Here is a 15,531-nt window from a genome sequence, read left to right as displayed (position 1 = left end):
CAGATGGGTCTCTTGAGTTCTGAGGCCAGTTTGGTCTACATACCAGGTCCTAGGCAGCCAGGACTACATAGTGAGAACTGACCTCAAAGAGGACGGGTTAGGGAGACAGAAGGCTCAGGAATAAAGAGCACCTGCTGTTTTTCCATGGGGGCCTGAGTTCAGTTCCAAGCACCTGTGTCAGGCAGCTCACAACTGTCTTAATTCCAGTTCTAGGGGATCCAGTGCCTCTGGCACCTGCATTTGCTTGTGTGCACATGTGTGCATGCACACACATACACGTCAATGTGTTTATTAGATCCCAAACTTGGTTAGGTACTAGCAATAGGAGAGATGAACATCAGGAGGCTTGCAGTGGATTGCCCTGACTCCTGGTCATTTGATGGCTCTCAGTGATCACATGATTACTAAGCACTGGGAGTCTGAGGCAGAGCACAGACAGGAGAGTGCTATAGAATTCCAGCCTCCGGAATGTTGCGCTGTATAGGTAGAAGAGCTTGTGTTTGGGAGTCCAATACAAGGTATTCAGTACATTGGAACGCCAATATGACCCATGCTCTTAGAAACTACCAGTGTCGCCGGGTGGTGGTGGCGCACGCCTTTAATCCCAGCACTCGGGAGGCAGAGGCAGGCGGATCTCTGTGAGTTCGAGACCAGCCTGGTCTACAAGAGCTAGTTCCAGGACAGGCTCCAAAACCACAGAGAAACCCTGTCTCGAAAAACCCAAAAAAAAGAGAAACTACCAGTGTCAGTTGTTCAACCTCTCAGGAAAAATTTTAGAACTGCAGGTGGGAAATGGGGCGTCATGAAAATAACATTTTAGGGGCTGGAGAGATGGCTCAGTGGTTAAGAGCATTGCCTGCTTTTCCAAAGGTCCTGAGTTCAATTCCCAGCAACCACATGGTGGCTCACAACCATCTGTAATGAGGTCTGGTGCCCTCTTCTGGCCTGCAGACATACACACAGACAGAATATTGTATACATAATAAATAAATAAATATTTAAAAAAAGAAAGAAAGAAAAATAACATTTTACTAAGCTTAACTAGAGAAAGGCCAATCTAAGAATTAGTATTTAATGTGGATTAATGGTTTCATTTTAGTGCAGTTAATGGGGCTGGTGAGATGGCTCAGAGGATAAGAGCACTGACTGCTCTTCCAGAGGTCCCGAGTTCAATTCCCAGCATCCATATGGTGGCTCACAACCATCTGTAATGAGATCTGGTGTCCTCTTCTGGCCCACAGGGATACATGTAGGCAGAATATTGTATATATAATAAATAAAATTAAAAATATGTAGTTGGGAGAAACTTCACTGAGCCATCTCTCTGGTCCCTCTATCTTTGAAAAGTAGCTCTCTTAGTTCCACTAACAGATTTTTATTTATTTATTTATTTATTTATTTATTTATTTATTATGTATACAATATTCTGTGTGTATGTCTGCAGGCCAGAAGAGGGCACCAGACCTCCCTACAGATGGTTGTGGGCCACCATGTGGTTGCTGGGAATTGAACTCAGGACCTCTGGAAGAGCAGGCAGTGCTCTTAACCACTGAGCCATCTCTCCAGCCCCCACTAACAGATTTTGATAACTTAAGTTCTACCTAAGATTTTGTTCTTGGAAGCAAATTATCATATTTATTTGAACAAGCCCATTTACCATGTGCTGATCATGAGCTGGAATCTATAAACATGAGAATATTGTCTGTCCCCAGACACAGAGCCTGGACACAGATGTGGCACAGCAGACAAAGGAGGTGGCAAACACTGGGTGGGGCAATGATGACTTGAGTTCCCTTTACCAGAAGGCAGAGAGTGCTGAAGCTGGTGGCTTTTGATTCTTCTCTGAGCCTAGTTGTGGAACAACTGTTGAGCACAGGAGTGAACAGAACTTAAATGGCTTCTCTGAACATCAAAACTCTAAGACTGAGAACTTCACATGCAACCTCTGGGACCAGGCAGAGGCAGGAATCTGGAACTCAATGGTGATCATGTAATTGGACGTTTCCTGTCCCAACTGCCCAGTCCCAAAGAAACACACAGAAGCTTATATGAAAGCCGGGTGGTGGTGGCACATGCCTTTAATCCCAGCACTCGGGAGGCAGAGGCAGGTGGATCTCTGGGAGTTCGAGGCCAGCCTGGTCTACAAGAGCTAGTTCCGGGACGGGCACCAAAGCTACAGAGAAACCCTGTCTTGAAAAACAAAAACAAAAACAAAAACAAAACAAAAAAAAGAAGCTTATATGAATTATAAATGCTTGGCCAATAGTTCAGGCTTATTACTAACTAGCTCTTACATTTTAAGTAAACCCATATTCCTTATTTACACTCTGCCATATGGCAGTACCTTCATTAGCATGGGACTTTCATCTGCTCCCTCTGTGTCTGGCTGGTGACACCTGACTCTGCCCTTCTCCCATCATCCTTAGTTGCCCCACCTATACTTTCTGCCTGGCTACTGGCCAATCAGCATTTTATTAATCAATGAGAGCAATGCATATTTAGGGTGTACAGAAGGATTGATTATTCCACAGCAAGGCGGGAATAGTGTCTGTCCCATTTCAAATCCATGCCCATCTGAGTGAGTCTGCCCCAGGTCTCCAAAGAGTTAGCTGGTATCCCAGCTTCCTGTGCAGCAGTGGCTGGGAAGTGTGGTTTCCCCAGCACTTCGATGACTTTCTGAAAGGGCTCAAATTTCTTCATAGTCGTGGTCATCCATATCTGGGTCAGGAAGGGGAGGTGGCATGGTAGGATATTTGCCAAGCATGCTCGGGGATTTGGGTTTCATGCCCAGCGCTGAAGAAGAAAAGAAAGTCTGGGTTATTCAGAATCTTTGTCTTTAGGCAGGTTCCTTCCCCTCTTCAGCTTCCTCAGGAAAGGGCTTAGCCTAACTCTACAGCCTAGACACCACTGTTCATTTTCCTTGAACCCTGCTGTCATTTTGTTTTGCCGTCCCTGTTTGTCATAGGAGGACACTATCTGGGACAGGACTCATTGCTAGGGTGTGGAGTCTAGGAAGAAAGACCAGAGGCCTTCCTACCTGAGCCACTCCATACAAGCTTGGCTCTCTCTCAAACTAGGACCACAATAGGGTCCCCTGGCAGAGCCAGCAGAGGCGGGAGAGGAGCTTGATGGGCCAAAGGACTCACCTGAATTCTTTGTTTGCGTTTTGGACTTAAGGTCTTTCTTGTGGACAGGAATCTTGCTGTACAGATTTGACTTGTCCTTGGGGAGGTCTTCCAAGGTCTTTGCCTTGGGTTCAGACTGTGGGTAGGATTGCCGTCGTTCTATAACTTGAGACTGAGCAGGAAAACAAGACAAAAACAATCCAAAAAAACTAGAAATCAGAAAGGGTCCAAGAATCAGCAGTCAAGCCCATGAGATGGAGTTTCCTGACAGTGCCACGGGCTCTGGCCACTGGCTCTGCTTTGCTGAGCCTGGCTTCTCATGGACAGGATCGCCTCGTGAGAATCCTCAGGACTTATCTTTTTAACCTCCACCGCCACATGACTACATGATAATAAATTCAGGCTTCCTGAGGTCTCAAAACAGTATGCTTGTTGAGTTCACAAAGCATGCTTTGGATAGGTCACTCAGGCAGAGAGTCAGGGCCAGTTCAAACCCAGCCCTGTCATCTTCCTAGCTCTATGAGCTCGGGTGGCTTGCCTGTTACCTCAGCTGTAAAGAGAATGTTGAGGGGTGTACAGGGGAGGGGTACTGTGAGAACAGGTGCAGTCAGCTACCAAGTAAATATGCTATAGACAAACAGGAAATGGTTATCGCAAGGGCTTGTGGGTGAAGTCTTCCTGGGTTTACCACTAAGAAAGGTGCTCAGAGGGGTGGCGTGAGCCTGCATCCCCAGTCTTCCATCTTTGATTCCCCTTGGTTCATTCAACAGTGTCTACCAGCCTTGGAGATACGGAACTTCGGCTCTCTGCCCCCTCTACCCTGCCCAGCTCTCTTTAGGCAGAGAGACTACAGTACAGTGGGCTGGAAAATGACATGTCTCCAAGCTATGGACACAGCAGGAAGGTGACAAAGAGAACGGAGCCAGCTATCCCCAAGCCTGAAGGAGGAGTAATGATAACGGCCTTGGGTCTAGTATAGGTCTAGTTTGGGTCACCTCAACTCTGTGGCCCATACTAGACCCATGGTCAACCCAGAGCCCTTCTTCTGTGGTTGGAGTTGGGAGTACAAAGTGGTGGTGGGAGGTTGGCCCAGGAAGGCCAGCCAGACTGATTTCCAGACCGGAATCAATTCATGAAGGACCCTGATGCCATGTGGAACCACTGAAGGTTTCAACACTGTGACCATCAGGCAACCAGAGAAAGATTTAGGATCTATGCTGGTTAGTTTTGGCTGTCAATTTGACACAACCTAGAATTACCTGGGAAGAGAGTCTTGATGAGGAATTATCTAGATCACGTTGGCCCGTGGGTATGTTCTATGGGGGATTTTCTTGACTACCCACCAGGGTTAGACAACAAAGTCCACTGTGGGTGACACCATTCCCTATGTTGGACTCTAAACTGTATGAAAAAGAAAGCAAGAAAGCTAGCAGGCCATATGCATGCATTGGATTCTTTCCCTCTTGACTGGACATGGTATGGCCAGCTGTCTCAAGCCCGGCTCTGTGACGTCCCTGCAGTGAAAGGCTATCGCCTAGAATTGTGAACTAAAACCTTACCCCTCTAAGTTACTTTTGGTTCAGGCATTTGATCACAGCCACAGAAAACAAGCAAGGACAGGAGCCATCCTAAGAGCTATTGAAAAAAGATGATGCTCTACTTGGGAGTGGTGCAAGGTGACAGGGAAAGGACCAGGAACTCAGGGCCAGAATGTCCAACCTCGGGGGCATGTCTCAACCCTCATTTTTGCAATCATAAAATACTGATAATAAGACCAACTCCAGGATTATGAGGCCTGACTGGGAATAACTGGTACAAAGAATAGAACTTAATGAGCTGCAAGTTCAGTACATTTGAAGAGAATCACGGCAGGCAGAAAGCAAGGAAGGGACCCAGGGTGAGCACCACAGCCACCCCCCTTTAGGGTCTGTGCTTACCGTCACGTCGTCCTCCTGGCAGCTCTGTATGCTCTGCTTCTGCTCACTCATACCCTTGCTCTTTGGGGGCCTGGGTGGGGGAGCTTGGCTCTTAGAGGCTGGCAGCTTCCGGAGACGGTAGTAGAAGGCTTCTGATAGTTCCTCCACCCTAGTGACAGAAAGTGGCCTAGCCACCTGGCCTGGCTGCCCCTCAACCTCCGCCACGGTCAGGTCCAGCCACCGGGGAGGGATTTCAAAGCACATTTCTGGCTGGGAGTCCAGGCCTACCACCAAAAAGGGTTCTGTGAGCTTCTCTTCCAGCCGCAGGCCGGGGAAGGAGACCAGAGGGTCAGTGGGGTGCCGGGCGTCCTTGGCCACCACCTTGACCTCACAGGGCAAGGAGAACTGGGCGGTGAGATCCGCCAGGCTGTAGCGCCGCCCATCATTCACCTCCTCCACGAAGCCACCAGAGAGGTAGAGGGGTAGCAGAATCTGTTCTCTGTGCTCCATCTCCTCTTCCTCCAAGTCCTCCTCTTCCTCCCCGACTTCCTCACTCAGTCGCTGGCATATCAAGACATCTATGTCCTGACCCTGGGTTCCACAGACCTGGCCTTGCCTCAGCACCTCCAGCCGATCGCCCACAGCCAGGAAAGAAAATTCAGGATTCTCCTCTTCGTTCCCATCACAGTCTTTTGTGGCCACCACCCGGAGGGGTTGGCCTGGCTGGAGAGCCCCCAAAATGTCATAGGCCGTGAGGAATTCCCTTGGCCTCCGCCTCAGCTTGCCCTGGTAGGCCCCAGAGAGAATAAAGTATCTGGGAACCTTTCGGCTCTTGCTTGAGGCCACAACCTGCCAGGCTGGTGAGGCCGGCCCATAGATGTAGAGCCTCTGGCCTTTGCGTAGGGAGCCCACCCACGGACTGAGGAAGATGGGTGGGCCCTCAGGAACCTCCAGGATCTCTGTGGACATGGGATAGGGGCCTTCCTGGGCCAGGACCTCGCTCAGCAGCAGTGGCTTGATGAAGTGGATGTTCTGGGAGGAGGCGGTGACATCCTCCACCTCCACCTCCAGGGTGGATGGGATCTTGACGAGGGTGCGGCGCACTGCGGGGAGAAGGGCAGGCGGTTCAGGGGTGCAGCATAGCATCCTGTGTTGGCTTCCACCCCAGCTTTGAGTCCTGTTTCATCATTTCTTTCCCACAATCACTTTCCTACTATACTAGATTTTTTGTTTTGTTTTGTTTTTTGAGATAATCTCTTTTCAATTTCTTTTTATTTCTTTTTTTTTTTTTTGGTTTTTCGAGACAGGGTTTCTCTGGTTTTGGAGCCTGTCCTGGAACTAGCTCTTGTAGACTAGGCTGGTCTCGAACTCACAGAGATCCGCCTACCTCTGCCTCCCAAGTGCTGGGATTAAAGGCGTGCGCCACCACCGCCCGGCTGGTGACGCCACTTTAACCAGGGCTGGCACAGTTTCTTGGGAATTTTATGACTTTGCTGGGCTGCATCCACCCCTTAGTAGGTCCTGTCTAAAATGGAGTTCTTTCTCAAACTGGAGTTTGTTCTGCTCCTTCATCTACCAGTCAAACGGATGTGTATGAGTGTGTGACTGTGTGTGTGTGTGACTGTGTGTGTGTGAGTGTGTGATTGTATGTGTGCGTGTGCGCGCGCGCGACTGTGTGAGTGTGAGTGCGTGCATGTGTGTGAGTGTGTGTGCGTGTGTGAGTGTGTATGTGTGTGATTGTGTGTGTGTGCGTGTGTGTGTGTGCCGAAGGGAACATGGAGGTCAGAGGACAATTTTCACAGCAAATTCTTTTATGCACTGAGCTACCTTGCTGCCCCCTTTTAATTAGTCAGTTGTTTCGTTTTTCAGTTTTGAGACAGCACCTCCGCAGCGCTGGCTAGTGTGGAGCCTAATGTTGGCCGACCCTGTACAGCATGTGGGGCCTTGGGTGTGTTTATCCTATTTTCTGTCTCTTCTTATACCACATTTCCCATCTCGTTGGGCATCTGTATTCTGTGACATGGCGGACATTGGATGAGCCAGCGGGAGCCCCCAGACTGTGCACAGAGTTGGCGGTAACTTTGCACTGTGCAGCTCCCCGCCATTCCGCTCCCCACTGCCCAGGGAACTCACTGTGCATCACGGCTTGCAACATATACTGGGGCCTCAGGATCACAGAGCGCCAGGGTAGGCTGGGGCAGGTAAACATGAGGTCCTTCATAGCTGGGTCCTGCAGGATTTGGAGCAGGGTTTGTGGGGCACCAGGCTTGCATCTGCAGAAGGGTCCCTTCTGGGAAAGGGGCAGATAGAGGATGACCTCCTGGGTCTTTGAGTCCTGGACACAGCGTGCATAGCGGGTCCCATGGTGTACTTCCACAGCCTCAAGCCTGAAGAGTTGGTCCACAGGCACCACTCCGGCCTCGGTGACAATTCTTTCAGTTGATTTGAAGTAAATGGGCCACAGTGTGGGGCTCGGGGGCACAGCAGAGGTGAGCTCCTCCAGGGTCCTGTAGCTCTGCAGGCTGCTGAGTGTACTGAAGAGGCCTACAGGAGTCAGCAGAGAGGGGAAGAATGGGGAGATGGGCAGGCCATGGCTGGGGCAGGCTCTGCAGGCAACCCAGCCAGCATCCCTCCTGGGGCTGAATCTGGACATCTAGACCAAAAGTCTGTGGATGGAGGCTGGAGGACAGTGTGTGAATAGATAATCAGGAACAGGAATGACACACAGATGTCACGAGAGACACAGAAGAGAGTAAGGACACATTCTCTAACACACACACACACACACACCTCCCTTGCCTCCCACTTTTCCGACCTCTCTCTGTCTCCAACTTGGCCAACCTATCCCTTTTCCCTCCAGACACCTCCCCTGTAGCTGCAAGCCCACACATCCGGTCTGCCTCCCCATCCCGAGGCATCACCATTGTCTCTTTCCCCCAAATTAGAGCCCCAGGAGCTACCGGTCCAGCTGCTCTCTGACACCCACCCCTCAGTTAGTCTGCCAGGACCACCCACCACTCCTGCGGTCCCCAGACATCCTGCCACCAGGCTGGTACATCACCCGACTTCTGGGAACAGCTGTTTTCTGTCCCAGTCTCACCACCCAAATCTAATTAAGAAAATATCACGGAGTCTGGACTGAATGACATGCTACAGGAATACTGGTCCTGGACACGGATGTAGTTCCGTGACCGAGTGCTTGCTTAGCATGTGAGAGGCCCTGAGCTAAACCCCAGTGCTAAAAATATGTGTTGGCCTGGATTCTTAAAGCATGCCTTTAATGCCTGTTCTCAGGAGGCAGAAGCCGGTGGATCTCTGTGAGTTCAAGACCAGCCTGGTCTACATAGCCAATAGCTAGGATGACATAGTGAGACCCTGTCTCAAAAAAAATGACCATATAGCCTAGTGTGGTGGCGCACACCTTTAATTCCAGCACTCAGGAGGCAGAGGCAGGCGGATCTCTGTGAGTTCAAGGCCAGCCTGGTCTACAGAGTGAGTTCCAGGACAGTCAGGGCTATACAGAGAGACCCTGTCTCAAAAAGTAAAGTAAAATAAAATAAAATAGAAAGAAAGGGAAAGGAAAGGAAGGAAGGAAAAGAAAGAAAGATAGAAAGAGAAAGAAAGAAAATAGAAAGAAAGAAAGTAGAAAGAAAATAGAAAGAAAGAGCCCTCAAACCACAGGAGAGTCATCATTTGAATCTCTGCGAAGCCCTAGGCTCCTCAGCACTTTCATAAGAGAAAGTGTGTCGGTCAGTCCAACCCAGAGGATCCACTTCTGCCCACCTCCCGCCACTGCTGTAAGCGTGTGTGTACGTGCCTGTGTGTGTCTTCAGGATGCACCTGCTCAGTGCCAGCCCCTCCTCTACTCTATATATACGCGTGTGACCTCCCCACATCAAGTCCAAGGGCTCATAATAGAGAAGGAAGCTGAGGCCAGTGGCATCATGGTTTCCACCCAGGCTGCTCCCAGCCACAGACAGCACACCTCCTGTTCCATTACAATGAACCCCTTGGGAATTACTTTTTCTGCTTGCTTGGCTGACTTGCTTGCTTTTGAGGCAGGGTCTCATGGATCTCAGGCTGGCCTTGAAATTCAGAGATTTTTACTTTTTAAAAAAAAAAATGAAAAAAGGGTACATTTGGGGCTGGAGAGACGACTCAGAGGTTAAGAGCACTGGCTGCTTTTCCAGAGGTCCTGTATTCAATTCCCAGCAACTACATTTGTGGCTACAACCATCTGTAATGAGATCTGGCGCCCTCTTCTGGCGGGCGGGCATACATGGAGGCAGAATGTTGAATACAAAATAAATCTCTCTCTCTCTCTCTCTCTCTCTCTCTCTCTCTCTCTCTCTCTCTCTCTCTCTCTCTCTCTCTCTCTCTCTCTTTTGGTTTTTCGAGACAGGGTTTCTCTGTGGCTTTGGAGCCTGTCCTGGAACTAGCTCTGTAGACCAGGCTGGTCTCGAACTCACAGAGATCCGCCTGCCGCTGCCTCCCGAGTGCTGGGATTAAAGGCGTGCACCACCATCGCCCGGCTTTTTTTTTTTTTTTTTAAGGGTACATTTAAGCCTTTAGTCCCAACACTCAGGAGGCAAAGGGAGGTAGATCACTGTGACTTTGAGGCCAGTCTGATCTACGTGGGAGTTCCAGGCCAACCAGGGTTATGCAGTGAGACTTTGTCTCAAAACAAATGAAATAAAGAAACCACCTGTACCTCGTATATGTATGCACGCGTGTGCACGCTACAGCACCTGTGTGGAGGTCCGACGAGGCCTCCTCGTAGGAGACACTCTCTCCTCCTACCAGGCAGGTTCCGGGAATTGAACTCGAATCACCAGTCTTGGCAGCAAGCGTCGGCTGCTGATCGTCTCCCAGGCATGACACCTCCTTCTGCTCCTCCGCTGTCTAAATTCTGGGATTACAGGCATGTGCCACCATACCACAGCTGGTTTACATAGTGCTGGGATAGGACCCAGGACTTCATGTACCACGTCTCGTGCATCCTACACTGACTCGATATGTAGCTAAGGTTGGCCTCGAACTCCTGCTGGGCAACCTCTGCCTCCCCTGTGCTAGAATCCAGGCCTGTGCCGCCACACCTGTTTCCCTTGGGATTTCTTAGGCACCGAATGGTCACATGCCACACTCCCTTATCAGGGGACCACCTCTTGCTCCTGGATTTGCAGATCTTGGAGGCCAGCCCCCAGCCCCCCCCCGCCCTGAGTTGGTGCCTGCTTCATGGACCCTTACCCTCTCTCCCTGCCACCCCAGAAGGGCCTGGCTCATCCTGAGTCTACACACCCAGCTCCCCAGAGGGCCTGGCACACATTGATGTCGGTTGATATCTGATGAAGATGTGTGAGCAAACAGAGACCAAACCCTGGAGGTCTGGACGCAGACGTGATGAGAAGAGGGCAGGGCCGTGCCAGGCGCAGGGCACCCTCAAGGATGCCCCCTGAATGCGTCCCTGGCCTTGCAGCTATGGAACAACAGACACGCCATTCTGCTATGCAAAGCCAGAGGGGCGGAAATGCTGGGTGTGGCAAACCCACCCACAAGTGGCTGAAGAAAGGCCTAGTGGATGCCAGGGCAGGTGAGGAGGCAGAGGTGCATGCCTTACCTGAGAAGTTGGGGTTGAGCTCCAAGGCCTGACCCGTCTCTGAGTTTTCACAGACCACCTTCTGGAGGTGAACATGGGTGACCTTGATCAGGTCCCCTGTGGAGAGGCAACACTCATTCCCAGAAAGCTCATAGACAGAACCTGTGGGGACACAGACTTGGTTTATATTTCTGGCCAAGGATGAGCCCTGGGTGGTGTGTGACCTGTTCCTTAAACTCTGCTTGGTTGTTCCTACTGCCTTGAGTGTCTCTCTCTCTCTCTCTTTCAAAGTTCTGGGGACTGAACCCGGGGTTCCATGCATACATAAGTACTCTACCCCCAACTGCAGTCTCAGTTTTCTTCCTTGTCTTTCCCTGCTAAAGGGCACCTGGCTCAGCAGGCCATCCTCAGACAGCTTACCCCGTCTACATGGGCCATGGGAGGCAGCCCTCATGGTACCCGCCCTTTCTCCCAATTCAAGCCTCCTAATGTGAGTGTGATCAGCGCTGGTCCATTTTCAACATCACTGCAGCCTCTGAGGGTGTGTTCTACCACTGAAGCAGTAAACAACCCTGTGAACCCCAACGCCCTTTGACAGTTACAAAATCAGGCTCAGGGTAGCGAGGCCCTAGGTAGATACAGAGGGCCAGGTGGGTACCTCGTTCTTCCAGCACGATGCTTTCGACTTCAGATGAGTGAGTTGCATGCTTGCTTGCTTTAATTAATTATTAATTAATTAATTTATTTATTTATTATGGAAACAGGCTCTCCCGTAGCTCATGTTTGCCTGGAACTCTCTATATCAAGGATGACGTGGAACTTTTGACCCTCCTGCCTCTGCCTCCCGAGTATTTGAAGGACAGGTGGTGTGCCACCATGCCAAGTTCTTCGCAGCACTAGGAATCAAATCAAGGGGTTCACGCACAATAGGTGAGCGCCCTACCGACTGAGCCATGTCCCCAGCCCAGATGAACTGCTTTCAACCTTTTGGTTTGTTTCAGTCACGTTCATCTTGAGTACATTCCACAGCATGGGTGTAGAAATCAGGGCCACTCTTGGGAGCCAGTTCTCTCTTTCCACCATGCGAGAGCAGCAGATTGAATTCAGGCTGGTAGGGCTGGCAGTGACCACCCCCGCCCCCCACACCAGCCAGCTCACCAGCCCAGTGAGTTCCTCTTAGAGAACAATGAAGAGGCTGAGGTTCTGAGCACCTCCAAGTTCAGCAGCCCACTTGCCTGATGCAAAGGTTTAACGCCCTGGAGAACACTGTAGGATGGAAGATACACCCGAAAGCGCTCACAGAGCAGCATGTGCAGGGTCCCCATCCACCTGGCAGGCCATGGGAAACTACGGGTGCCAAGGCCTTGAGGCCACCTGACAGCCCTTCTCCCAGGACAGCCCCAGCAGGGCTGCTCACATGGCCGTGAGAAGCTGGTGCGAACCTCACCAAAACGCCCTCAGCAAAACACCCACAGCTGTCACAACGTCAGGGCGTGGACCTTCCGGCAGAGGACACTATATATACCTGGTCCTGCGTTAGCTGCGGAGTTATATATACCTGGCGCTACATGAACCGCTGCTGATGCTTCACTGCCCTGAAGATGCATGACTGCCCTTAGGGGAACAGGGGCCAGCAACTTCCCTCAGCTACATAAATAGTGAGAGAGCAGTTTCTCTTTCCTAAAAATGACGGCTCAGAGAAGGGGTGTCAGCTCCTCCAAATGGTCCGTAAAGAGGAAGACCAAGAACTTGGCTAAATAGGGAGTTCTAGGCCAGCGTGGGGTACAGGAAACCCTCGCTCAAAAATATCAAAAAGGGGCCAGCAAGAGATTGGCAGGAAAAGACTTTCATCCCCAAGTCCCACATGGTGGAAGAGAATTGACTCCCGAAAGTTGCCCTCTGACCTTCACAAGCAAACTGCGGCATGCACATGCTCCTTACACACAATAAATACATAAATAAATGAGAAAACATGTTCCCAAGGTCTGCTGTGACAAAATCCGTCTGTAGCCACACCATTCAGGAAACTTAAGCAGGAGAAGTCTGAGTTACACAGGAAGAGCTTGTCTTAAACCAGAACAAGGACGAAGACTGTTAGCTCGTGCTAGATACCGCCTACGATATACAACTGGGTTCCATGTCCAACATCACGGGAACGTGGAATTGGGAGGGAAGGGCAGCAGTAGAACCTGGGGTGTTACGTCCAGGTATTTACCTCCAAACCTGGGATTCCTAACCACGTGGTCGGCTCCTCCACCACACTACCCTGCCCTGCCCCTGCGGCCATCTACCGACCATGTAATCTTGCTTATGTACCCACGACCTGTGACATGTCTCCAGTCACATCACCCCAACTTGTGTCACTTGCCACCACTTCCCAGGGCAGACCAAATGAGGAAACTCAAGTATTGTGTCAGAGGTGAGTAAAGGACACTGGGAGGATGTTCCGGGTTGGGGAAAGGACAAACAGACCCCAGACGACAGCTTCAGGACCCATCAGATTCCAGGGGACCTGAGGGACCCACTGTGAAGTCTACAATCCACTTGGCCATCAGAACACTTTGCTGGCAGCTGCTGTGGCAGACCCAGGTCCCCTCACTCTGGAGAGCAGAATGAAGTAGGCTTGTTCTACCTGCATCCCGGCATCCCCTCCACTCTCTGCTCTGTCTCCCTCTTTTCACTGAGGGCTACGGTTCCTCCCTCCACAGAACAGCCAAGCAAGTCTCTGTCCAGGGCATCCCTTCTCCTCCTCCCACTACCCAAGTGGTCAGTCCCCGGCCACTTGCTGTTTTGAGCCATAACTGGTGACTGTGTCCCTGACATGCCCGTCTCTTCTCTGCTGTGAACTAGGAAAGTTGTGGGCAAGAAGCAGGTGTGCAAGGCAAAGCAGGAAGGCTTCCTGGAGGAAGGACCATTCAAGCTGAGAAATAAAATTATCCGACCATCGAGTGGGCAGAGGGCCAGAGAGACAGAAGGCTAGGAGCGCAGAGCCCACTGGGAGGGCTGATCTGGTGCTTATAGGAACTGGGATGTGTCTCAATGGTTGGAGCTCAGAGCACAGGGTTGATCCCTGCAGAAAGGGAGAGAAGATGAGAAAAGGGGGAAAGGGGGGGAAGGAGAGAGAAGAAAAAGGAGCAACAGCAAGTCAGGTATGGCAATTGCATTCAGAGGCAAAAGGATCCCTGCAAGTTTGAGGCCAGCTTGGGATATGACACAAAATCTCCTCTCTCTCTCTCTCTCTCTCTCTCTCTCTCTCAAAAAATAAAAAGTAAAAATAAAGTTAAAAATTAAAAAAGCAAGTCTGGCAGTCTAGCATAGTGGATCAGTGATCTCTATTTACTTATTTATCTATCGTTATAATTGTTCTTGTTGTTTGAGACAGAATTTCCTAGGTTGTTCAGGTTGTCCTTGCCTCGCTGCCACCCAGTTCCTGCGCTACCTCACCCACGGGACAAAAACCGAGGTGCAGGGAGATGGTTTTTGGTGTGAACTCATAAAGCTTGGGCAAGAGGCAGCGTCGGAATTCAAACCCCAACTTCCTCAGGGTCTCACTCTGTACCAGACTGACCTGGAACTCACTAGACAGGCCAGTAGTCTCAAACTCGTGCCAATTCTCCTGACTCAGCTCCTCAGTGTTGGGATTACAGACATGATCCACCATGCCTGGCTGCTTTCCCCCAGGGCCCGTTTACCCTCAAAGTAGACTCCGGAGCAGACCCGCAGCACGCGCGGAAGGGAGGCGGGGTCCAGGCGGCTCGCGAAGTCCTGCAGGGGCACCGGCACCGGCTCCATGGTCGTAGGGCTGGCGCTCAGACGAGACCGCAGCTCGCAGTGGAAAGCCCGGAGGCCACGCCCAGCATAGGCCACGCCCCTGCGGCCACGCCCCGCAAGCCTTGTTTGTAGTTGCCCAGCTGTGTTCACTAACACAGCCCTGGGAATTCTTAGGTAAGGACTTAATCCCCTTGACGTTGCTCCTCATCCCTAAAATTGAATCCTTTCTTAGTTAAAGTTTCTACTGTTGTGATAAAACGCCATGACCAAAAGCCACTTGGAGAGGACAGGGTTGATTTCAGTTTACAGATCTGGGATCGCACTCCATCAGGAGCTGCAACTCTGGCCGGAGGCTGAGATTGATACAGAGACCATAAAGGAACACAATATACTGGCCTGCTTGCTTCTAATGGCTTCCTCAGCTCACTCTCTCTTTCCTCTCTCCCTCCGTCCCCCTCTTTTTGAGTCAGGGTTTCTCTGTCATGGAACTCACTCTGTAGACCAGGCTGGCCCTGAACTCACAGAGCAGAACTTACCTCCTCTGTATCCAGAGCGCCTAGATTAAAGGTGAGCGCCACCATCAGCTCAACTTGCTTTCTTATGCATCTCAGGACCACCTGCCTGGGGTCCCCACTACCCCCACCCTACAGCCTGGACTCACCCACGTCAATCATAAGTCCAAACAATGCACCACAAACAGGCAATCTGATGGAGGTGTGTCCTCAAGTGAGGATTCTAGGTAACTCTAGCTTGGGTCAAGTTGACAAAAAAATCACCCCGACAATCCCTACTTTGGTCTCATGGTGCATATCTAAATTCAAGACTTGATAATTTGATACCCAGAAGACTTAGGTGTGTGTGTGTGTGTGTGTGCGCGCGCGCGCGTGTGTGGTGTGGTGTGAGTGTGTGTGGTATGGTGTGATGTGGTGAGGTATATGTGTGTGCTGTGGTGTGTGGGTGTAGTGTGTGGTATGTATGTGGTATGTCCGTGTGTGTGTGGTATGTGCATATGTATGGTGTGTGCATGTATGTGGTATGATGTGTGTTTGCGTAATGTTTGTGTGATATAGTATGAGTGTGGGTGGGGTGTGTGTGTGTGTGGTGTGTGTGCATGTGTGTGTCT

General features: G+C 50.8%; 1 protein-coding gene across 1 annotated transcript; it reads right to left on the bottom strand.

Annotated features, from left to right (window-relative positions):
- Window positions 1-2,247: 2,247 nt before the first annotated feature.
- Window positions 2,248-14,446, bottom strand: Themis2 (thymocyte selection associated family member 2). Its single transcript, XM_057784624.1, has 6 exons — window positions 14,330-14,446; window positions 10,659-10,799; window positions 7,175-7,585; window positions 5,063-6,144; window positions 3,147-3,297; window positions 2,248-2,793 (listed from the first exon to the last, which is right to left on the bottom strand). The coding sequence occupies exons 1-6, from the start codon at window positions 14,427-14,429 to the stop codon at window positions 2,687-2,689; spliced, it is 1,992 nt and encodes a 663-aa protein (XP_057640607.1). The 5' UTR covers window positions 14,430-14,446; the 3' UTR covers window positions 2,248-2,686.
- Window positions 14,447-15,531: the final 1,085 nt, after the last annotated feature.

This window comes from Chionomys nivalis, chromosome 11 (genome assembly GCF_950005125.1).
Source record: "Chionomys nivalis chromosome 11, mChiNiv1.1, whole genome shotgun sequence".
Classification (NCBI taxonomy): domain Eukaryota; kingdom Metazoa; phylum Chordata; class Mammalia; order Rodentia; family Cricetidae; genus Chionomys; species Chionomys nivalis.
This window is presented reverse-complemented; position numbering and strand designations above follow the sequence as displayed.

Excerpts from the sequence above, each read along its gene's own strand:
- Themis2 (XM_057784624.1), bottom strand. The coding sequence starts at position 14,429 with ATGGAGCCGGTGCCGGTGCCCCTGCAGGACTTCGCGAGCCGCCTGGAC. Across the intron at positions 3,298-5,062 it reads GCCAGGAGGACGACGTGACG|TCTCAAGTTATAGAACGACG; the intron begins GTAAGCACAGAC and ends TTTCCTGCTCAG. Across the intron at positions 2,794-3,146 it reads AACGCAAACAAAGAATTCAG|CGCTGGGCATGAAACCCAAA; the intron begins GTGAGTCCTTTG and ends TTTCTTCTTCAG.